Source organism: Onychomys torridus, chromosome 10 (genome assembly GCF_903995425.1).
Source record: "Onychomys torridus chromosome 10, mOncTor1.1, whole genome shotgun sequence".
Lineage (NCBI taxonomy): Eukaryota > Metazoa > Chordata > Mammalia > Rodentia > Cricetidae > Onychomys > Onychomys torridus.
Window position 1 is genome coordinate 56699865 of NC_050452.1, and position 25185 is coordinate 56725049.

At 42.0% G+C, this 25185-nt stretch overlaps 1 protein-coding gene across 1 annotated transcript in view; it reads right to left on the reverse strand.

The window, feature by feature from the left end:
• Pi4k2b (phosphatidylinositol 4-kinase type 2 beta) overlaps positions 1-12957 on the reverse strand; it is a 35476-nt gene extending 22519 nt beyond the window's left edge. Inside the window, exons 1-4 of the mRNA XM_036201058.1 lie at positions 12603-12957; positions 3824-3960; positions 1650-1850; positions 977-1108 (exon numbers count right to left, since the gene is read on the reverse strand). Of these exons, the coding sequence (XP_036056951.1) occupies positions 977-1108; positions 1650-1850; positions 3824-3960; positions 12603-12852 (720 nt within the window). The 5' untranslated portion in view covers positions 12853-12957. The remainder of the gene's footprint in view (positions 1-976; positions 1109-1649; positions 1851-3823; positions 3961-12602) is intronic.
• Between the last annotated feature and the right edge of the window lie 12228 nt (positions 12958-25185).

The window sequence follows — 25185 nt, forward strand, 5'->3', positions numbered from 1 at the left end:
TCTCACTCTGTAGACCAGGGTGGCCTCAAACTTACAGAGATCCACCTGGGATTAAAGGTGTGTGCCACCACCGCCCGGCTCTACTAAAATTCTTTAGATACTTGCATAGCAACAATAAATTTAAGTTGGTGCACGCCTGTAATCCCAGCACTCGGGAGGCAGAGGCAGGTGGATCTCTGTGAGTTCAAGGCCAGCCTGGTCTACAGAGCTAGTCCAGAACAGGCTCCAAAGCTACAGAGACAAAGCTACCCTGTCTCAAAAACCAAAACCAAAACCAAAAACAAAATTAAGTCAAATATATTAAAAAAAAAAAAAAAAAAAAGCTTTCTGGAATGCCTCTTCCATTAGCTCTCTGTATCCTTGCTAAGCTAGCTGTCAAAAGGCCCTTGGCTTTATAATAAGTAATAAATGTGGCTGGTAGTGACCACAGAACTACCATTTACTACGTCTTCACTATGTGCCAAGCGATGTGAATTTCTTCAGTTTATCCCTGCAACCTAAAAGGCAGCTGTGGATTTTCATCTCATTTTATAAAAATAGACGTTTTTCAGAAAGGTTAAAATCCGAACCCAGCTCTAACTCCAGACCTGTGCTTTTCACAGTAACTTTGCAAAGCCTTTCAAATCACATCCTGACTCCTCCTAGTTCAATAAGCCCCACGCCACCCCACCTCAGAAAAGACTGGATCCAGAACCTTGTATGTGCATGCCAGGCAAGTGTTCTACCACTCAAAGGAACTCTAGGCGTCCTTTTTCTATCCCCTCAGATCTCTGTGGACACCTTCTAAACAGCTTTATCAAACCGCATCGAAACTGCTTGCTACTATGAGCTCAAGAAGAAAAAGTATCCTCTCTCTCTCTTAATTATTTCCACAGTCTACAGCAAGATGCCCCATGTCTAGCTACATGCCTCATCCCAGGAGTTAGGGAATAAATGCCCAATAGCCCTGAAAGCCAAGCTTATTAGAGGAACTTACCTTAGGAGGAAGTCCTATTCGATGGAACTTTCTACCTACTTTTGGCACTATCTCTAAGGCATACTTTTTGCCTCTTGATTTTGCACGGTCAATTGCACTGTAGTTAAATGTCTCACTGACAAGCCAAACCACCTAGAAAAATGGTCAGAGTTTGGATTATGGTATTTCTACTCACACAGACCATCAAATTCACTCTAATGCTGTAAATGAGCAAGGTCTAACCCTCTAACAAAGCTCCTAGAGAATCTAATTCCAGTGGAAAAAATAAGAGCCTTGAAATATAGAACTGAAAATGAACATTTAAAAGGAGGCATCAAATAAAATTACATAAAGGTCCAAAGTAAGACAAGGGCAATGTTGTGGGCACTTTTGCAAGCTATCGTTAGCAGGATCAAAAGGGTCTCTAGGATCTACCCGATTCTTTCCTGCTTTCTAAATACAGGTCCTTTTCCCTTTCTGTTAGAATCCTGTGACCCCAGGGAACAAGAGACAGTCCCTTGTCTGCTGTATGGATCTACACCAGAGTGCATGAAGCCAGTTGTTCTGCGCTCCTGAATTACCACAAAAGGAATTCCACTTTAGGCTCTCTCACTGGGAGTTATCACTCAAGTGTCCACGAATCAGTGAACTAACTCTAAGTACAGGTCCAGCCTGAAAGCCAACTCTCCTTTACCTTTGTTTTTGGTACAATGCCCAGCTGAAGCTTTTCGTCCACCAGGTAGGCACCAGCTTCAGAAAGGTAGCCCTGGTTAGGAAGCAGGCAGCCTCGGCCAAAGCAGCAGGGACAGCAGACCTTATGGACATACTTGGTCCACTTTGGGTTCAGCTGGCCATAAGGTTCTTCTGATTTGGGTTTGAACACACCAATAATGTTCTAGAGGGGAAAAAGAGGAAATCCTTAGACATTTATGGACAGGTGGGTAATAAATAACCTTCATGTACTAAGATGACTGATTCCAATCACACTGTAAAAATTATTCTCAATTTAAAATCAATATTCTCCTGTATCAGTCTTTTTAAAACTCTGCTCTAACAAACCTTAGAAAGTGAAGCAAGGCTTCATGCCATTTAACCAGATTAATTGCCAAGTGTTTTAAATTGTGGCACTTCCAAAGTAACAATGGAGTCTGCCCCACCCCTCCAACACTATCCCAGTTCTCTCTTTAGAGCTAGGTTGTCCAGGCTGATTTCAAACTCACAAGCTTAAGAAGTTTCTCCTACCTCAGACTATACTTTATGTAAGCAGTGTTGCATATTACTTGTGATCTACTAAATATTGAAATATATACTCACTCACTATCTCCTTTCCCTACTGTGCTAAATATTCTAAAAACACAAGGAGTCCATTAGAGTTTACCTGCAGTACTAGAACAGTGCCTGATACACAGTAGATACTCGAGTAATTCTTAAAAACACAAACAAATAACATAAACTGAACAACCACGCTATCAGCAGCTCTCATGTAAGATTTTCCCCATTATATTTTTCATGAACCCATTTTCACTCTCTCCCAGCAAGAAAAACTGTGGCCATGGGTGATGGTACATACGCTTTAATCCCAGCACTTACTGGGTTAGCTAAGGCAGAAGGATAGTGAGTTCTGGGCTAGCCTGAGACATGTAGTCAAACTCTTGTAAGAGGGGAAAAAAAATAAAGAGAAAAATGTTTATGAGTGTCCAAAAGTTTCTATAATTGTTAGTATTAATCTAATAAAATATACTCCTTAAATTCATGGCTGTTATCTCAGATAAATACAATTTTAAACATAATTTCTTTATAATGTAACCAATTCTGAAAAATTAACTTAAGAAAAACAAGAACGCCGGGCGGTGGTGGCACACACCTTTAATCCCAGCACTTGGGAGGCAGAGCCAGGCGGATCTCTGTGAGTTCGAGGCCAGCCTGGGCTACAGAGTGAGATCCAGGAAAGGCACAAAGCTACACAGAGAAACCCTGTCTTGAAAAACAAAAAACCAAACAAAAACAAAAAAAGAAGAAGAAGTTAAGAACTCAAGCCTGGAAGTCACCTTGTGGCTGCACACCTCTCACCCCTAGCACTTGAGAGTCTGAAACAAGAGAATGGCTGCTACACAGTGAGTTCTAAGCCAGCGAACTCAGAGATCTCAAACTCAGAGATCCGCCCGCCTCTGCCTCCTAACTGCTGGAATTAAAGGCGTGTGCCACAATCTCCTGGCTAAAAAAATCACTTTTAAAATATCACTTTAACTCTGGGGGGGGGGGGACCTCATGGAAAAAGGATGGTGGGTTATGTACCACACAGAAAGCTTTAAGAAAAGACAGCAACATTTCTGGAAAACTCTGGACTCAGTGAATAGCAACTTTCCTTTTCTACTCCAGAATCAGAGTTCATTTGCTTTGCTACACTCTAATGCCTTCAAGTTTGCCATGCCTCTTTTCCTTGGCATAATGCCAGGAAAATATTCCTAGCACATTGAACTATACCTTAAAAAAAATAAATCAAGCATTGGGAAATGACATTAGACAGGTTTTGAAAGTTTCAGTTTTCACTGGACTTGGTTAATATGGTAACGGGGCTACAAAGGAGGGACTATGAATATGCACTTAACAAATCCATAAGTAAATACGGCTATAAGATAAATGCTTGAAACCAAATAGAAAATATCAGAACAGCAAGCTACAACTGCAAACTATCAGCTCCATTTCTATATTATTTAGTATTTAGAAAAACAAAACAGAAACCACCAATCTTTATTTTGAAAAAGAAGGAACAAAAGATGTAATAGGAAGATATTTCCAGAAACTAGGACATTTCATACTTAAAGTAGTGCCTTCCAAAAACGTGTGTAATACATGTGAAGTTCTTACCCTTTTAGAATCCTTCACAAAGTAACTTCCACTTGACCCCTGAGTGATTCTTTCTGGGAAAATTCCAGTTTCTATTGCTTGTTCTGCTCTCAATACAATATCAGCAAATTCTGGGTCTTCCAAGAATGTATTTATCTCTGAAATAACAGCAATGACTTCGTTAGGCCAGCTGTGTAAGTGGCTTCAGGACAGTAAGGTACGGAAAAGGGAAATCAAACATCAGATAGTCAGTCTTGAGCCTCACGGCTAACCTCACTCGTGTGTGTGTGTGTGTGTGTGTGTGTGTGTGTGTGTGTGTGTGTGTGTGCGCGCGCGCGCGCGCGCGCTCCTGTGGGGGTACATGTGTGTACATTCAGGTGTATACACATGGAGGTCAAAGGTCAACCTTGGGTGTTCCTCGGGACTGATGCACATGCCCTCCTTTTAAAAATATTTAGCTCTAGGGGGCTGGAGAGATGGCTCAGAGGTTAAGAACACTGACTGCTCTTCCAGAGGTCCTGAGTTCAATTCCCAGCAACCACATGGTGGCTCACAACCATCTGTAATGAGATCTGGCACCCTCTTCTGTGTATATAATAAATAAATAAATCTTTAAAAAAAATATTTAGCTCTAGTTGGGAGATGGTGGCACATGCCTTTAATCCCACTCTTGGGAGGCAGAGGCAGGTGGATATTGGTGAGTTTGAGGCCACCCTGGTCTACAGAGTGAGTTCTAGGACAGTCAGGGCTGTTACACAGGGAAACACTGTCTTGCAAAAACAATAGACAAATAAATTTTAATTGTTTTTTTTTCTTTTTTTTTAATGCGTATGGGCATTTTGCCTGCACATATGTTTGGTACATATCTGGTACCCTGGGAGGCTAGAAGAGGGCATTAGATTCCCTGAGACTAGAGTTACACACAGTTGTGAGCCACCATGTGGGTACTGGGAACTGAACTTAGGTTTTTGGAAGGCCAGTTAGTTCTCCTAACTGCCAAGCCATCTCTCTAGCTTCCTCTCCTAAATATTTATTTATTATTTGGTATGTGTGCATGTTCTCATGCATGTAAGCTGGGCGACAACTTTGAAAATTTTTTCTATTTCTACCACATGGGTTCTGGAGATTGGACTCTGGTGGTCATGTGTAGCAGCAAGCACCCTTATGCCCCTGAACTACCTCTCCAATCCTAACTTTGTTGGAAGAATGCACAGGTTCTCTCACTGGGAATGGGAACCTGCCAACAAGCCTAGGCTGGCTAGCCAGTGAGCCCCAGGATCTGCTGTCTTTGCCTCCCCAGCCTGGGATTACAAGTGCACTTACAGCAAGCTGCCCCCGATTCTCTACAGCCCTCCTCCCATCCTCCTCCAGTAGATGACGGGAAGCGGTAGACATATTACCCAGATGTAATTCATGCTCCCCTGTTCTTATTTATCAACACCATTCCCAGCTCCTGCCCCGAACGCCCAGTGTTGGACCCAGTATCTTTTCTTGGCTGCTACAAGACAGCTCAAGGTTTACTACCCTCAAAACTCAATTCCTTATCTCTACCACTTCTACCAAACTCTGCCCAATTCCAGGGGTTGCCAATTCTGTATCTTCCAGTTGCTTGGGCCAAGACCTTGGATTCCTCAATGATCTCACACTTTCCTCAGTCTCCACATTTGACCTATAACAAGCCATAAGTATCCAAAACACAAACTCTTACAACCTCTACTCCTACAATGAAATCAGTCCTATCAACTCTTTCATAAATTCTATCAAACCAACTCACAATCATATCAGCCCATTGTACCAAACAGCCCAAGGGTTTCCTAAGTCACTCTAAGCAAAAGGCCAAATCCTTGTGGCCTCTACTTTCCCTTACCCAACTGCCGCTAATCTCCACTGTGTTTGAGCATTGTCTCCTGATGTGTCTTGTGAGCTCTGAGCAGACAAGGGTTTCTTTCACTGCTGTGTTCCCAGAACTTTCACAGTTTCTGGAACATAATAAGCACTCAATAATCACCTGCTGATGAATTAATAATTAATCATTTAGAATGGGAAGACAAGCCGAAAGCCACTTCCATTCTAATTTGAAAGGTACTTCAGTTCTCTATGTACATTATTATGAAAATTCAAAACATAATCAACTTTATTTAATTCAGAAAAACAAAACTGTTATTTACTATTTTCTAAAGTCTCTGCTGACAAAAATATTACAAAAAGGGCTATTTGCACATATTTTACCTACTCAAGAGAGTAAGCAAAGTATTTTAACCATGTCTATATAACCGAGATGCTCATTTCTAACAACCCTTGTCTGTCCTTTGAAAACCCTTAAGAATGAAGCAAAGAAACTTTAACCTTGGTATGTAGCAGGCATTTATATTTATTTGAATACAGGCACCAGTAACCATCATTAGTCAAGTAATATTTCTTACACTTCAGAGATTTCAGGCTCCTTTAAAAAATATTTATTTTTATTTCCTGAGCATGAGTATTTGCCTGCATGTATACATGTGCAACAAACAATGCATGCCTGGGGCCCGAAGGCGCAGAAGACAGTGCTGGATCCCCTTGACTTGGAACTGGAGTGATGGTTGTGAGCAGCCTGTGGGTGCTGGGAATGGAACCTGGCAGAACCATCTCTCCAGCCCCAGTGGACCCATTCTTAACAACAGAACGGTCTTGAAGAGTTATTTATTTGTTCTTAGTGATGGGTACCTTCCAAAACACATCATCAGCAAGGAATCTTGAGAAGGAGTCCACACAAAATGACCTCAAAGAGATGTAATTTCTTTTCCCGGTGTTTTTCTGTATGCATGAAAACAAACACAAAGCTCTTCTTCCAGAACTGAAGTCTCTATCCTAGACCTGCCCTCTGGAGCGAATCCCAAGTCTCTTTACCCCTCTCCACAGACAAGAAATCCCTTCCCTCCTGACTACCTTCCACATGAAAGTGTTCAGGCTTTCCAGAACACTTTCCTGCTTCTTTCATGCCTAGTTTTTCTTTTGTGATTAAAAAAAAAAAAAAAAAATGTTGTATTGCTGGGCAGTGGTGGCACATGCCTATAATTCCAGCACTTGGGAAGCAGAGGCAGGTGATCTCTGTGAGTTTGAGGCCAGCCTGGTCTACTGATGGAGTTCCAGGACAGGCTCCAAAGTTACACAGAGAAACGCTGTCTTGAAAAACCAAGAGGAAAACAAGTTGTACTTATTTTATGTGTATTGCTTGCATATATGTATGTGCACCAAGTGCCTGGTGCCCAAGGAGGCCTGCAGAGCACACTGGAGCCCCTGGAACAGGAGTTACAGATGGCAGTGAGTTTGATGCTTATGTACTTGGTACAAACTCATGTCTTCAAAAGAGTAGCCGATGTTCTTAAGCACTGTACCATCTCCCTAGTTCCATGCTTCGGTTTTCTACGATTCCTCAATAAAACAGGACTTCCAGAATTAAGCAATCTATTGCAGAACAGAGACACTCTATTCTTGACACCAACTTTAAAAAAGAGGCCTTCTAATGCTGCATTAGTTACTTAGGATCCTGCCATACACTACTAACTGACACTAAAATGATTCGACTCTCAGACCACTGTGGTCTCTCCCATCTTCAACAGTTCCTTTGGATACTACATGTACACTGTTAATGTTAAATGTTACTGAACTGATACAAGGGTTACACTTTGGAGTTTATCACACATACTCTCTTCCTTGCTGTCATGGAACCCACAACTGCTCTCTAAACACTTAGTAATCCAGCTTCAACCAAAATCAGATCAATCAAGAGGCATTAATGTGCAATAAGCCAGGATGTTCTCAGCCTCTTAATGAAACAGTATCCTCCCCACTGGAAATGGTCATTCTCTTACTTGAAGATGGCCTGGATTTACCAACAGACTCTGCAAAGGTACTTTATGTAATAAATAAATAAATAAATAAATAAATAAATAAATAAATAAATGGTCCTAGTTATCATTAGAGAAAAAGCTACATCTCAACTATTTTCAAATCAAAGTGATTGGCTTTCTGCTGTGGATATCGCTCTGTGTAAATAAAGTTCTGATTGGCCAGTGGCCAGGCAGGAAGTATAGGCGGGACAAGAGAGTAGAGAATTCTGGGAAGTAGAAGGCTGGAGAGAGACACCGCCAGCTGCCGCCATGAGAAGCAACATGTAAAGACACTGGTAAGCCACAAGCCATGTGGCAAAGTATAGATAAGCAGAAATGGGTTAATTTAAGATAAAAGAAGTAGATAACAAGAAGCCTGCCACAGCCATACAGTTTCTAAACAATGTAAGTTTCTGTGTGCTTTCTTGGTTGGGTCTGAGCGACTGTGGGACTGGCGGGTAAGAGAGATTTGTCCTGACTGGGCCAGGCAGGAAAACTCTAACTACAGCTTTCAGTAGCTAATTTTTCATTGACTCTGTTCTTGGCAATAATACTCTAAAATTCCCCACACTCTAGTGGTTTACATACATACTGGTAATGGGTTTAACTTGAAGAACACCCACTGATATCACACTGCTTTGTGCCTACTGTGCTATGGATGACTTGGTTTGAAAGCTTGTTGCTGGCATCTATCTGGCTGGAGTTTCAGTAGTAGAAGACATGGTTGTATTTTCTTTGGGGAAGAAGTATGTGAGGGCTGACCTTAGAGCCCCCGAGTACCACTGTACTACTCACCAAACTCCTGGCCCTTGTAATTTTTAAAATTAAAACCATGTTCATACTTTCAAGGGATACACTGTTACTTTGTGTCCATGTCAAAAATTTTCAAATTTTTTTTTCTTAGAAAAACAAAGGTTTTGAATTAAGTGTATATGTGCAGGGTGGGGGTTATGTGTATGTGTGAGTGGAGGTTCCTGAGGAGTCCACAGAGGGCATGAGAACCCCAGTGCTGTGACTTGCCCTACCTGGGTGTCAGGAACTGAACTTGGGTCTGCTCCAAGAGCAGGGAGTCTTCTTAACCACTTGGTCATTGATTTGGTCCTCAAAGTCAATTTTCTAAGGAGAATCTCAATTTTCAAGTTCCAGCCTTGTTTAGGTTTCCAACTTCCAGATGTCCACGCAGCTTACGATCTGATTTGTCTCTACTATTCCCACAGAAACCCCAGCTTTCTTCCCACAGCTCCCATTTGCTGCTCACATTTAAAATTGTAACAAAATAGCCTGAATTCTGGGGAAGCACAGAGCTTCTTGTTCTGATTTCTAGATCATGGAAGGCCCTCAGCATAGCTACCTAAAAAGTTAACATACCAACAGCGATTATGGGTGCTCCGGAAAGCACAGATTCTAAAAAGTTATTCTGTTACCTTTTATGGTTAGAGGAAAGTAAGAAGGCATGATAACTTAACATGGTTTCATTTAAATAAACCAACAAGAACTCATCTTTCCTATACCTTACCCAGTAACTAGAATTACTCCTAGAAAAAGTGCTAATGAGTTTGGTGATTAAACATGCTTCAAGGGTTTCAAAACTGATGCCACTCCCCTGGTCCTCATCTAAGACTAGGAACCTCAGCTTTCCCTGTTGGTCACAGACATATCCCATCAAAACTGGGTTAAGTGACCACAGGCTACAAAGCTATGTGGGGATACAGCAGCCAAACATAGGCCATCATTTGATATAGGTTACTATCATTTTCTCAAGGCCTGCTTTCTACTAGTGCCCAGTACTCAGATATTTGATGAATGATACCCATTTCTGTAATAAATGGATAATAATGGCTGCATATTTTGTTTTGTTTTGTAGGTTAAGAGTTTTGCTGTATTAGGCCAAGACAGCCTTGACCTCACTATTAAGGCTGGCCTTAATCCAATGCTTGACCCTCCTTGCCTCAGCCCTCTAGCTGCTGTTATTACAGGAGTGAGTCAGTGCACTCAACTTGGAATAGCTGTGTTTAAGCACCAACTGAGCAATAATCTTTAGTACCCTAATTGCTTATTTTCCAATCTCAGTTATGGATAGACTGTCAAGACACAGGAAACATGTATTCTTGTAAAATTTGCCCTAAAATAGTCATTATTAGCCTCTTGATCCTTGATCAGGCAACACCACTGCCAGCAGCATTTATGAGTTCCTTCCGCTGAAAGAGACTTCAGGAAGTTACATTTTGGCTCTTTAATTTTTAGATTTATTTGGTTTTATGTGTGTGAATGTTTTATCATGTGCATGCCTAGTACCCATGGAGGCCAGAAGGCTGCATCAGATGCCAAGGAACTGGAGTTACAGGAAGCTGTGAACTACCTTGTGGATGTTGGGTCCTCTGCTAACTGCTGGACTGTCTCTCTGCCCTGTGCTTCTTTCTTTCTAAAACCCTTTTATTTTTACTTTTTTTTTCTTTTCTTTTATTTTTGAGAGTCTTGCTATGCAACCCTGGCTAGCCTGTACCTACTATACAGCCCAGGCTAGCCTTCAATGTCTTTTGCTTGTCCTTTTACTTCATCCACCTAAGTGTTAGGATCACAGGTATGTACCACCAAGCCAAGCTTGCTTCCCTATGTGGGAATCCAAAGCAGTACCCATTTCATAGGGCTAGAGATGATCTATTACATGTGAAGTGTAGAAAGAACTATGTCCAGCATGTACAACTGATCATCTTTATCACAACCTGATTCACAGATTAGGATGACTGAACACTGACTTAACAACACTCGAGTTTATGGGACTTCTAGACTTTGCCAACTATATTATTAATATAAAGATAATAGATGCATGGCATTCTCTACTGGCTGAAAAGTACATAAAGTTCCTGTTCATAGAAACAAAATAGTTAGACACCACAAATGTCCATACTGACCTAAAAGCAAGAAAAACTTGAAATTAAAGGTGGTTTCATGACAACTGAATGGTTCGGAGATAAAAGGACAAAGGAGTTAATGAACACTTAAAAAAAAAAATTAAACCTAAAAATCTAGTTAAACTATGCAATCATAAATCTTTTAGAAGTTTTAAATATTTTAAGTAGTTTTTAAGTGGCCTGAAACTATTTTAAAATCCTATTAAAAAGAAAACCCATGTAACACTCCAAAGTAGCAGTTCTTTTATAACAGAGTTCTATAGCAAAACGGACAAAGTTCACGACCTGGGGGGGAAAAAGTGTAGGCTCAGTCATAGTTTTACCACTTCCTGGATATTTGACTTTGTGCAAACTACTTACTCCTGAAGTTCTAGGAGCCACTTGGTCATTCCAGTTTTATTAATTTTCAACTCTCCAACAAAGAAGAGGGTCAATGGCAACTAGCCTACTATGTGCTGTGAGAACTAATGACATGTCCAAAACCATCTTAAATTGTGACAGAAATATCACCCCCGAGAAGGTAAGAATTCCGATAGTCCACTTGCATTTTAACTATCACGTTCTTTGCTTGGCCTCTTTTGGCTTTTTCCACCCTTGACAGTGTTTACCACAAACAATAGGAGAAAAAAAAACCAGCCCCAACCCCTTCAAACAATAACTGTACTTTTAAGACCTTAGGCTCTATTTAAATCTAACATACAAGGTTAACTCTGGGGCAGGAAAAGGCAAGTAGCAGCCATATGATCTCAGTTACCTCACAGACTAGATTCTACATCATACATCGCCAAAGTGTCCACCGTGGCTGGTTGAACCGGGTTCACTTGTGATTCACTTGTGAAGGTGGGAAACTTCACATGCCTTTGTTCTATTCAGTGGTGTATTGCAAACCCACCCATCAGCTAATGCCCTGGCAGACATGTACTTAATGCATTTTAGAGACCGTTTCCTTTAGGACTCTTTTTGTTGTTTGTTTTGTTTTTTGAGACAGGATTTCTTTGTGTAGCTTTGGAGCCCGTCCTGGAACTTGCTTGTCCAGGCTGGTCTTGAACTCAGAGTTCTGCCTGGCTCTGCCTCCCAAGTGCTGGGACTAAAGGCGTGCGCCACCACAGCCCGTCCTTGAGGACTCTTACTTAGAATATCTGTGTTCAAATAAAGGTTCAGTTAGAAATCTTGACTTGCTCTGTCCAAAATCCTTTCAAGCCACACTAGCACATTAGTAAGTCAAGTAAAACTTAGCAACTTCTAGGAAAATAAACAGTATTAATAAAAACTACCTTCCCTGTGGCCTTTCCATAAATGGTCACACGGAATGATGCTCTGGAACAGCGTATATACCACTTCTCTGGATCCATCCTAACATCAACAAGTAGGAGTTTTGTTTGTGTTTAGAAACAAGCCTGTCTAGACTCCAGATGGATCTTGTACAAATCTACCCCATTTTGGCCAAATTAGCCGAACTACACTCCACCACCCCAAACTCACCACACAGACATCCAGGCCTGCAATAGCATGTCTAAATCTTAGTTTAAACATAGTTTGTCAGCCTCTCCTTCAAAGGTAACCAGTCCACTTAAAATCAGCCCACGTGATAATGAAAAGGTGTTCTCTTTTCAAATGCACAAATACACTTTGCAGAGAGCCGGCGACAAGGTTTCACTAGCCTCTGCCCCCTCTGGCTAACGTCACAATAGCAACACTTAAAAAAGTTTTGAAACTTGTCTCAGCGGCCACTGGTCATTCTTTTATACGTGTCTCGGCTGTCATCCACCCGGAAAACTCACGACTCCCAGGCGAACTTTCTGGACCGTTGTGAGTTCTTAATTCCGAACTGAAGTCCGCATTGGAACAAACAACTTACGTCACGGTCCGGGGTGAAGTTTCCCTCGGTGTTGGGTTCCCACTTGGAGTGACTCTTTGGGGGGAGACTTTAGTGGCCCCTGGCCGCCTGCTACAGAGGGAAGGGTAGGAGTAAAGCGCGGCAGGGAGGGGCGGGCTGCGCGCGCACATGGGTCGCACCTGAGCCCGAGACGCGGGTCCGGTCCGGCTCGATGGACAAGCTCGTGGAGGTCGACGCGTCCCCGGCCGCCAGCGGCGGCTGGTCGCTGGCGGGCTCGCGGGGGACGGCCGCGCCCTCGTCCGCCTGCAGCCTCATGGCGCTCCCGGGCGCGCCCCTCCGCGGCTGGGCCCAGGCGACCCGAGGCAGCAGCGGCTCCCGCTCCTCATCCTCGTCCTCCGAGGGGCGGGTGGGCTGGCAGTCCTCCGCCATGGTCTCCGCGGGCGGCTCGGGCGCTCAGAGCGGCCGGGCTCCAGGCTGGGGCCTCAGCATCGCGCCAAACCGCGGCTGCCGGACGGCACCGACGCCACCTCACCAGTCCACCAGCCCGCGCCCGCCCCGCCCAGCCGCCGGCCACGCCCCGCCCCTCGAGCCCCGGGACGCCGGCCACACGCCTGCGCAGAAGGGCCGGGGGTGGGGCAAGCGAGGGCGGGGCGGGGCGGGGCGGGGCGGGGCGGGGCGGGTCTCGGCCGGCCACCTGTATCTCCGCCCCCGGGAGGTGTTGCGTGCTTCTGCTGTGGCTCCAGCTACTGGGGAAGCCGGACCAGCGTCGTCGTTTCCAAGGAGGAGCATCCCCCTCCAACCTAAATGGTCCTCCCTTGTGACTATATAACATTATATACATTTATGTCACTAACACTTTCCACTGAAAGTTCATGAAGACTGGGAGCGTCTCCTCAGACCGAACCTAAATACTCCTGCCCTGTTACAAGAATCCATATGTTATATATATTTATTTGACTAACATCTTACAATAGAAGTCCATGAGAGCGGGGGAGCGTCTCTTCGGACATAACTTGGACTAAGTCTTGTTATAATCTATACACTACGTACTACAAATACTCCTTGTATTTGGTACGAAGCTCGAGCAGGGAGTTTCTGTTCGTTCATTCTTGGTAGTAGTAATACGTAGTTTTCTTTTGCCTTGACTAATCAAGTGTATCAATTTTTAGAAATCTTTTTTCAAAGGTCGTATTTTGGCTGTGTTAACCTTTTGTTTTCTAGTTCACTGATTTTATTATTTGTATTTATTTATTATTGCTCCTTAATACTCATTTGTTCCACTTTTCTTTTTCTAGCTGTTTAGTAAAGATTAAAACGTTGACTGAGGAGGCTCCTACCTTTTAAATATAATGCCTTTAAAGCTATGAGTTGCCCTCATAGCTTTGCTTTACCTGCGTTCCACTGTTTTTGATATCATGTGCTTTCATTTTTGACCCAGCTGAAAATAGTTTCTAATTACTCTTAGGGTTGGTTTCTTCTTTGACCTACTTCTTTGAAATGTGTTATTTTCAAGTATTTTAGGGTTTTCTAGAATTTTTTATTTCTGGTTTAAGTATTGTGCTGATTAGTTTTTGTCAACTTGACACAAAGTAGAGTGCCCTGGGAAGGAGACCCTCAACTGAGAAATTGGCTTGATCAGATTACCTGTGGGCATATCTTTGGGGGCATTCACTGATTAATGATTGAAATGGAAGGTTTCCACCTACTGTGAGGGATGTCATCCTCTGGGCAGGTGATCTTGGGTTGTATAAGAAAGCTGAGTAAGTCATAGAGAGCAAGCTGGTAAGCAGTGTTCGTTATAGTACTGGCTTGAGTTCCTACCATGATTTCTCTCAATGACATATTGAGATGTGGAAATGTAAGCCATATAAACCTAATTTCCTTTGGGTCATGGTATCTCTCAGAGCACACTAGGACAAGGACACTGTGAACAACAGAAACGCTAAAGTATGACATTCCATAGCCAGGCATGTGATAGGACTTGGCCAACATTCTGAGTGCATTTTTATAAAGAACATATATACTAAAGTTGAGTGTTTTTTTTTTTTATTTTAATCTCCCAGTTGATTCTCTAAGTAATTTAAGTATTGACAGTGTTGTTAAGGTCACCCAAATAGTCACAGACTTTTTCATCTGGGTCTAGTATTGAGCGGAGGTGATTACAGTCTTTATTACTGTGTATTTGTCCTTATTGTTTTGTTGGCTTTTATGACTTCCTAATAATTTTACTTTTTAATTAAAAAAATTACCTGTGTGTGTGTTTAAGGTCAGAGAACAACTCGAAGGGTTAGTGTTCTCTTTCTACCCTGTAGGTCCTGGAGAATAAAACACAAGATCAGTGACAAGCCTGGCACCAGTCCTGATTCAGCCTTCCTAATATTTATTATGAACTCTTTTTTCTTATCTCTAGTTATACTCCTGCCTTGAAGTCTATCTTGTCTGTATTAATAAAACCATTCCACCTATCTTAGGCTTACTGTTTGTCTTAGATAAATATTTTTCAGTTAGTTCATAGTTTTTAAATCTAGTCTGTTAATTTCTATGCTTCAGTTGGGAGTTTTTAGTTCATTTACATAAAATGTAATGATCTTAAATTATCTTAATGTATTAAGAGCTTATATTATACTAATTGTCATAAAATATAAGAACCCTGCAAAAATGTAGGTCCATTTATCTGCCATCTTTAATGTTATTGCCATGTAAAATAGACCTGCATACATTAAACACAATGTACATTTTTGGCTTTAAACAGTCATGTATTTTAAACAAATTAAGAAAACAATTTCTGGTATAAAATACTTACTACCTCTAGTAGGCTTCATTCTTTCTCATGGGTCTGATTTTCTATGTAGTACCATTTCTGGTCCCAGTGAAGAACTTAACAAAATTAGTTATAATGCAGAACTGGGAATGATGTCTAAGAGTTTAGTTATTTGGGATGATCAGTTTCACCATCATTTCCCAATGGGATTTTCTAGAGACAGTGGACTGTAAGCTGATGTATCTCATCTTTCTCACCACTGTGACCAAAACACCTGACATAAACAGCATGAGAGGAAAGGATCATTCTGGTTTATGATTTCAGAAGTTTAAATCATCACAGTGGGGGAAGACCTAACAGGAGCCACATAAGGCAGAGACGACCCATTAGGGGAGACACAGGGAGCAGAAACTGTGGCCCACACCAGCAGCACCATCACCTATAGAGGCCCTCACCTCCTAAAGGCTCCACTACCTCTCAAATCAATGCCACCAGTCTGGAACAAAATGAGAGCCTGCAGAGGATGTTCCAGATGCCAGCCACAACAGCTGATGTTGCTGCCCTCATCCAAGTTCAGTTCTAAACATGTCACACCATGATTTTGTCTCCTTTGTTGTCTCTGAGTCCACCTACCTGTCCGATCTGTACTATGTCGCTATTTTTTTCTGGCTGACTTTAAGATTTTATCTTTGTCTTTGGTTTTAAATAACTACATCATGGTGCGGTTTCTCTTGAGCTGTATCCTACTTGGGTTTTGCTAAGGTCTTTTGTGATCCACAGTGTGGATGCTGGAATCAAACCCAGGTCCTCCAGAAGAGTAGCCAGTGCTCTTAATAACTAAGCCATCTTTCCAGCCTTGGCTGAACATTTTTAATCTGTAGATTTATGTTTAAAAATTATTTTGGGGAGGGGGCTCAACTTCAGTTTTTTCTGTCTCATTTTCTCTTTTATTTCTGAAATACCTATTGTGTATATGTCAGACTTACTAATATTATCCCAAGGCTCTGCCTACCTATTTCCTTTAAAATAGTTTTTAATCACTTTCCTTTACTTTGGAAATTTCCCTTAATCTATTTGATGTCCTCTGACCTTGTAGTTAGCCAATAAAATAACTCAACTCACTCAGTACATTTTTTGAAAATTCCAAGCCTTATTTTGAGTTCTAGAATTTCCAATTAGCACACATTAGCTCAATTTCTCTGTTGAGAGTCCCACTTATTGCTAATTCATCACAACCGTGTATTTTCTTAAGTCCTTGAAAACATATAATGATTGTTTAAATGGCATGTGGGCTAGGCTGGAGTCAGTTTCTACTCACTTCTACTTCTTGACTACGAGCCAAAATTTTTTTTATTTCATGTTCTTTTATATGTCTGTTAAGGTTTGCATATATACATTGGATGCAGTGGGTGACATGCTACTGAGCCTCTCCCTACTGTCATCTCCCTTAATGAGAGTTGTTCTAGCAAGTAATTGACTCTTCTGGAGTCAGACTTCTGATCATGTCTTTCAGTGCTCCAACTGTGGTTTTCTTGGACTTCTTGCATAGTCTCCCCATGCACCAAGGATCTGGATGGAGTATGTGTGCAAATATGGGGGCCCTATACCTTGATAAATCCTTTCCGGAGCTCCCCTCCTGTATTTCTAGCTGCTTTGAGAACACAAGCTGCATCCCACAAGTCCTTAACCCAGTAAGACGGTAGCTTTTTGACAGAGTGCCAGCTGTCTTGCCCAGTGTATAGTAGGAAGTGCCCTCGGGCAAAATGTTTGAACATAAATCTCACTCATTGTGTTAACATCCTTTGAAGAGTAGCCATCCTTTCCACTTCTGCATGCCTGCTTCTGGCTGGCGGCCAGCATCTTCAAATAATTGCTTTTATATTTTTGTTCAAAGTTTATAATTTTGATCCATAAGAGGGTTAGTCTGACACAATCTCCTATGAAATATCTTTTTACAAATGCATCTTTTAGTGAAAATGAATAGCCTTGTTGTTTCCTCGGTTCATGGGTTAGTAGACAAGTATCACCTCTTCCACGAGACAAGATTCAGCATCAGTTCTGCTCATCATTTTATTTTCTATAGGCCTATACACTGAGAAAAAAAATCTTACCAGATAAATAGATGGGTTATGGAAAACACTTTTACTAGCAAAATCATGGCAATCAGCCAGGCGGTGGTGGCACACATCTTTAATCCCAGCACTCGGGAGGCAGAGGCAGGTGGATCTCTGTGTTTGAGGCCAGCCTGGTCTACAGAGTGAGTTCCAGGACAGCCAGGCCTATACAGAGAACCCCTGTCAAAAAACAAACAAAAACAACAACAAAAAAAAAACCCACAAAATCATGACAATCTTCGTAAAATATATATATATATCCTAAAAATTGTAGTTATATATTACCAAATAAATTTTTATGATCTATCATGTGACACTTTATCTACATTCTCTTTGTTTCATTTATTTACTTGCTCAATTTCTTGGATATAAACCGAGAGGCTTTTAAACTACTTACCAAGCAACAAAGTTTATCAAATCATTAGTAATTATGTTATAACTTTTCTCAAGATACTTTATTTTTTAAACACAGAATTGAGAAAATATAAATCTTCATATTTCTGTGGGACTATTGCTCATTCAATCTTTAAAAAAAAAATTGTTTTGTTTTGTTTTTTCGAGACAGGGTCTCTCTGTGTAGCTTTGCGCCTTCCCTGGAACTCACTTGGTAGATCAGGCTGGCCTTGAACTCACAGAGATCCACCTGGCTCTGCCTCCCGAGTGCTGGGATTAAAGGCTCTGCCACCACTGGCTGGCAACTTTTTTAATGTATATTTAATGTATATGATATCTTGCCAGCATGTGTGTTTGTACACCATATGTGTGCACCCAGGGAGCCCAGAAAAGGGGACTGGAGTTATAATTGGTTGTGAGCGGCCATGTTGGTGGGTGCTGGGAAGCAAGCCCAGGTCCTCTGGAAGAGCAGCCAGTGCTCTTAACTGTTGAGCCATCCTCCAGCCCCTCATTCAGAATTTTACTTTTGCGGAAGTGCTTTTACATTATAATAAGCTTTACACACATTTTTGTCAGAGCCTTTGGAATAGCAGATTTATCTCATTCCCTGTAAGCAAAGCATTTAACTTGTGAGTAAATTAGCAGTTCCAGTCTGCACTGCCAAACCAGTCAGTCAGGAAAGTCAGGAAAGACTTGCTTTCTGTTCAAATGAACATGATGAATATATATATATATGTATGTATGTATGTATGTATGTATGTATACACACACACACACACACACACACACACACACACACACACATATATATGTATCCCAGTGTCAGGCTAAGGATAAATCCCAGTGATAGGGAACTTGCTTTGATTGTATGAGGGCACAAGTTTAGTCTCTAGCAACACACACACACATACACACACCTATCTGTCTAGCTCACTGTGTCAACATCTCATGTTTGAACTCTACAAATTCTAACACCTTTAGTAATTCATACTGATGCTGTCACTGCTTTGTTCCCATGGAATGCCACTCAGAAAGAAATACATTCTTATTATAGTCAAGTTTAGGAATTGCACAACCTTTAAATAAGCTTACCCAGCACTCCTACAACCTCATAGTGCAATCAATGCATTGTAATGTGTAGTGGTTAATTTTGCATTACTATTTTTTTGCAGGTCAAAATACCTGACAGAAACAACCTAAGAAACAAACACACAAACAGAACGAGGTTCATGGTTTCAGAGGAACAACAACAACAAAAATCTCAGCTCATGCCTGCTTGGTCCTGTAAGCTTGAGCACATCATCATGGTGGCCAGACCATGGGGAGCAAAGCTGTTCTACTTGGGGTGGAAAGCAATAGGAACAGCCATTTACCTACTTCCTCCAATTAGACCACACCTCTGAAAGTCTCCAGAACCTTCCAAACTAATGATGCCATATGGGGAGCCAAGTGTATATAAAACATAAACTTGTTGTGTGACATTTTAGATTAAAAACAAAACACCATGACAAGGAAGATCATCACCTTAAACATGGCAGTGTTCATAAAGAGAAAGGGCAAGGTTAGAATCTATTCAGATTGGAAGGTGGTTTAAGGTAATATAGGGCTTAGATAAGGGCTGAGTGGAGATTGGTAGAGCAGGGTGAAGATTTTGAGACACGGAAATTCAGAGATTTTAGGACTCTGGCTATATTCAGATTGAATGAAAAAGGAAGAAAAAAAGAAGAAAGAAATGAAGGAAGGAAGGGAGAGAGGAAGGGAGGGAGGGAGAGAGAGAGAGAGGAGAAAGAAAGAAAGAAAGAAAGAAAGAAAGAAAGAAAGAAAAAGAAAAAAGAAAGAAAAAGAAAAAAGAAAGAAAGAAAGAGAAAGAGAGAAAGAAAAAGAAATAGGAAAGGAAAGGAAACAGGGCAGCTTCTAGGTATGGCAGAGGAGAAAGTTTATTATAAATATGTTGGGGAGCATAACCAGAGTGGACATGACCCTGAGCTGGGCCACGTGGGGAGAGCAGAGAGCAGGGAAAGCAGGTGCATCAGCAAGAGGCCCAGAGGTGTAAAGTTAGTTTATATCTGAAGCTTTTAAGGAAAATTAGTAGCAATTAGGTCTTTGTACTTCAAAATCATGCAGAAACTGGATTGAGCTCTTCCAGGGATTTGATCTGAGTCTTCCATTATTATTTTGGGATAGTCTAAAATAAGCGACTGTGTTCATGTGATAATGATGACAGTGTCCACCTAAGACCGAGTGGACGCTATTATTGGCCATGCTTGGTTCATGTCACCTCTAACCAAGTTGAAGGTTTTGCTGTTTTTTTTTTTGCTACCACGATAGCTTTCAGATATGTGTGTAGATATTGTAACTATGTGATGTGTTGCATTTGTTTATCCATTTGTTTAATTTAGTATTATCCTGTTTTGTGTTGTTACAGATGTGTGCTTTTCACTTGCGCATAACCCTGATGGTCCAAACAGTTGACAGCCTAGCTAGCAGAGAGGATAGACGGGCTTGGCAGAGAGATAAGTAGGAGGAAAATCTATGGGAGAGTGAGAGAGAGAGGAGACACCAGCTGCCTTCCACCCACCCAGCCAGTCACAGAATACAGAAAGGTAGTACATTCACGAATGAAGAAAGTTTAAATGCCCAGGGAAAGTTAGTGAAAAGAAGTTAAATTGTTTAAGCTGCTAGATGGACTAACTACGCTAGCATTCATATAGTAACTCTGTGTCATGATTTGGGGCTGTGTCCAAGAAAGCTTATAGAATGAGGATCTGATCAAGAAGTCATATTCACATCTTCCATGGCTGATGATAAAGTGGATTTCTGCTCCAGAGACAGTTATTTGTTTTATCATAATATATTGCTGCTTAGTGGTTTTAATGTATGACAGCAACGTAGATCACGTGACTTACTCACTATCTGTTGGCTATGGGTGTGTCTGGAATGATGTTGATGGGGGGAGAGCACTGTGACAGACTCACCTAAGATGTTGCATGCACCTGTTTCACTATCTAGAAATGAGCTGAGCAATGCCGTAAGCAGATTCACCATGTGATTTGTTCTGTTCGTCTGCAATGGTGAACTTGATGGAAGTAAGCATAACACGTTTATCCAAATTGCTTTGGCAGTTTTATAATATGGAAAAAGGGATAGACAGGTCTGCTTGCTGTAGTCTTTCTCCATTTTAGATGCCCTTCAGGCATTCCAGCAGAGATGACTAGCCTAGGAACTGCTCTTGCAAGATACTCCTTCATCCCTCTTCAGAAGAGGTAGAAAGCAGGTAACCCAATGGTGGCGGAGCAATAAAAACTTGAGGCGGAAAAGCATGGCTGACAGAAAGATTCTCTTCAAGAGGAAGCAGCACTGAAAAGCACCTGATTCAAGATGAGTGGGAACCATGCCAAAAAACACATTTAGGAAAAAAAAAAAGAAGCTTGCCCTTCTGCACATACACACGCACAGAGACACACAGACACACAGACACACACACACACACACACAATCTAAGCTCTGAGGGGCATATTGACCTACCATATGTGTGAAAGGGCACCTGTCTCAGTTTCCTCTCCTTTGGCTGTGATAAAATACCCTGACAAAGGCAACTTAAGGAAGGGTTGGTATAGCTCATAGCTCTAGGTCACAGTCCTTCGCTGTGGGGGCGTCGGGTGACAGGCACTTGAAGGAGTTGACATAGCACACCCATGATTAGTGAATGATGGGTTCTGCATGCCTTTCCCACTCTTCTGCAGTGCAGACGCTATGTCTAGGGATGGATGCCACCTACATTCGGGGTGATTTTTCCCTCTGAAATTAATCAGATTGAGAAAATATCTTCAGCTTTACTCATGAGCTCACAGTGGACTGCCCAAGACAGTCACAAGATCAAGACTTTAGTCAACATCCCAACACACCAACCTCCACCCCTAGCTGAGAAACTGTTTATTGATGGTAGATGGCTTCTGGGGAGGAAGAGTGAGTCAGGACCTCATGAATGGATGGTCTTATACCCGTAAGTGTATGGGCAGCACAAATTAGACTCAGCTATAAAAGGGGGGGGGGGGCAGTGGTGGTGCACACATTTAATCCCAGCACTCAGGAGGCAGAAGCAGGTGGATCCCTGTGAGTTCAAGGCCAGCCTGGGCTACAGAGTGAGATCCATGACAGGCTCCAAAACTACACAGAGAAACCCTGACTCAAAAAAGAAAGAAAGAAAGAAAGAAAGAAACTTGAAGTTGGGGAGGTGGGAAGAGGAGTGGGTCTCTGAGGAGCTAGAGAGAGAAGTAGGGGCGTGAATATGATCAACATACATTGAATGCATGTATACAATTCTCAAAGAATTAATACAATTTTTTAAACATAATTCTATAACTTTTTTTTCAAAAATGAAAGAAAATCCCTCACTGGCAGGCCGACAAGGCAACCTAAATGAGACAGTTCTTCATGAGGACTCCTTCCCAGATGGCTCTACATGGTGTCAAGAACAGTGACAAAAGCTGCAAAGGAGAGTTTGTGCTGCCCTGAACTAACTGTACTGTCAGGTGACACCACACATCAGGGATTCTGCCAGGCACAATTCTGATCTGACTTGGTCATGGCTTTAGGAAATGTAGGACTGGTTAAAAGCATATACTTTGAAGTCCACTCATGGTGAATGTTATATGAGAGCCTACTTGGCATGCTATCTGACTGATGTACAACAGTGGGAGTTCTCAAAACACAAACACACACACACACACACACACACACACACACACACCCCTCACTCACTTACTTACTCACACAAACACACACCCCTAATTAAAATGTTCTAAATTTCTAACAATCAGAGTTCTTTGTTAAAAATCTGCCCATGGAATGCAACATACAGAATACATTGAATTCACACTTTAGGATGTTTTGAATGTCCTGGGCCTCATTATCAAAATCCCTTCCTCAGAGAGTGAGTCCATCCAGACCTGGCACAGGATGCAGTGTACTAACTTATCCACGTGTCCAGTCCTCTCTGAATCACCTAGGGAGATGCCTCAACTACAGTAACATGCCTGGCATGGCACTTTCTTGGAATTGCTTCTTTGCCAGACTTACTCCAGCTGGCCTCAACTTAAACGTACTTCATTGGTCCAAGGAAGTTCTGCAATTGGATGACTCTGTGGGGACACTTGAGTATGAGTGAATAGTAGTTTCTAGTCCCCGAGTTTGACTTTTGAGCTCTAGTAATATTATAATAACTTTAAAAGTCTCACATGCTGATGCTATTTTTAACTTCTCATCCCAGAGTTGGGGTTGTTGGGCAATAAATGAGATGCAAACGAGCATCAGAAGTACAGCCAACAGCCCTTCCTGTTTGAAAGAAAATTGCAAATGTCATGTTAGGCTATTAAGTAATTGTCAGTGTGTACTTGACTTTGCTAATGATTTAGTCTACACATCCTTCCATTACTCCATCCTTCACCTCATTAGTTCTACTTCTGAAGTGGCTCTTAAATCATCCGCTTTTCTTGCTTTGTACCACTCCCACCATAGTCTACACTGTCATGTTCCCTAAGAGCCATTTATTATCATTATAAAAGTACTTATGGCAATCCACTCTCCCTGAGTGTGTGTGTGTGTATGTGTGTGTGTGTGTGTGTGTGTGTGGTGGGGGGGGAGAGGGAGAGGGAGGAGAGGAAGAGGGGAGGGAGAGGGAGAAGGAGAGACTCTTGTAGCTCAATTGGTCTTAAGCTCAGCATATAACTGAAGATGGCCTTGAACTTCTGATCTTCCTGCCTTCACCTGCCAAGTGCTGGGATCATAAACACACAGCACAGTGCCGGGCTCCTGTTTCTGACTCCCCTTTATCTTATGAAGACTTTGTTTAAGCCTCAATCATCTAGCTCCTTCCTCCATGTGAGTTGTGTGTCTTTGGTAGTTCCCATGCACGTACGCATGTTAACACATCTGTGTGTCTTACAGCGTGCTTTCCCCCCAACTTCTCAGGAAGAGTCTGAATTTCTATACTTACTGAGACATCCAAGGCTCTCTGGCCATTGTCTCTCACTGGTGAAGCCAGTCCTTCTGGTCTCTTCTTCATCTTGGGACTTGGATATAATTCTGCACCTAGACTGCGTCAGCCAAATTCTCCATAGAAATAGAACAGAGCAGAACAAGGGTCATTTTTAAAACTTGTCTACAGAGGTGGGAGGGCCTGGAAAGTTTAGAGCATCTAGGAAAGGCCTGCAGGCTGGACATTGAGGAAGGAGTAGATGCCTCATCTAGAGGCAGAATTGTTCCCTTGGGAAATATTAGTTGTTCTTTTGACTTTTTAACTAATGGCATGAGGCCCACTTACCTTGTTGAGAGCACTCTCCATTACTTCAAAGTTAACTGCAGATTGTAACCACATGTACAGCATCTTCATGAAAACATCTCTATTATCACTTTACCAAATAAACACTGTAGCCAGCCAATTAGGCATATGAACTAACTGCTGTATGGACCACTTTTCTCTTCCCTTTTCCAGCTAGAATACCTCTACTCTCAGTATGATGGACCAACCTTACTCATCAGGTCTCAGCCTTCCCTGGGAGTCTTTAGTTGGGAACTTCTGCCCAAACCACAGTAAATATCCTTCTTTTGGCTAAGTTTCTCTACCTGTGACATAGGTGTGATGGTGTCAATTGTCAACTTAGTAGAATCTAGAATCATCTTGGAGATAGGCTTCTGGACTTGCCTGTGCAGAATTCACACCTACTACATTTAGGTGTCCACTTTAGGTGGCCCCATTCCCTGGCTGGGATCCTGAACTATGTAAATGAAGAAAGGGATTGGAACAGTAGCATGCACTTTCTCTCCTCCTCTTCCTCCTCCTCCTCCTTCTCTTCTTCTTAACATTCATTATTATTTTTGGAGATAGGCTGTGCATTCCATCAGGCAAGGGTGGAAGTTTCTCCTTGTACCTTTACATGGGTTTCAGCAATTAAACTCATGTCCCCTAACTTTGACTAGCAATGTTGTTATCCTTTAAGCCATCTTGCTACCTCCCATTCTCTGCTTCTTGATTGTGGATGCAATATGACCAGCTGTTTCAAGGTCCAGCTGCCTTGATTTCCCCATCGTGGTAGACTATATGCTTAAACTGTGAGCCAGAGTAAACCCTTTCTCCCAAAGTTGCTTTGGTCACAGTGTTCTATCACAGCAACAGGAATAGAGACTAAGACACCAGGTTAACATGATGCAATTGTAGAATAACCTACTTACCTCTCTGTACCACCAGCAGGGTCCTAGAAACCAAAGGCTGGTTAGTCCCCTGCTCTACCCCATTAGCCAGGACAGGACTTGTCACATAGAGGGTTCTCACTAAACACCAATTTAATGCATCTCATTCAGCTCCACTTTTGTGGTCCAAGTAGTGGGCTTAGCGATGCTAAACTCTGTACTCATAATTACTCCATAGACAGTAGCAGAGCTGGTTCATAACACTCAGCTCCTGTCTGCAAACAGGGGTCCTTTCCACTGTCTGCC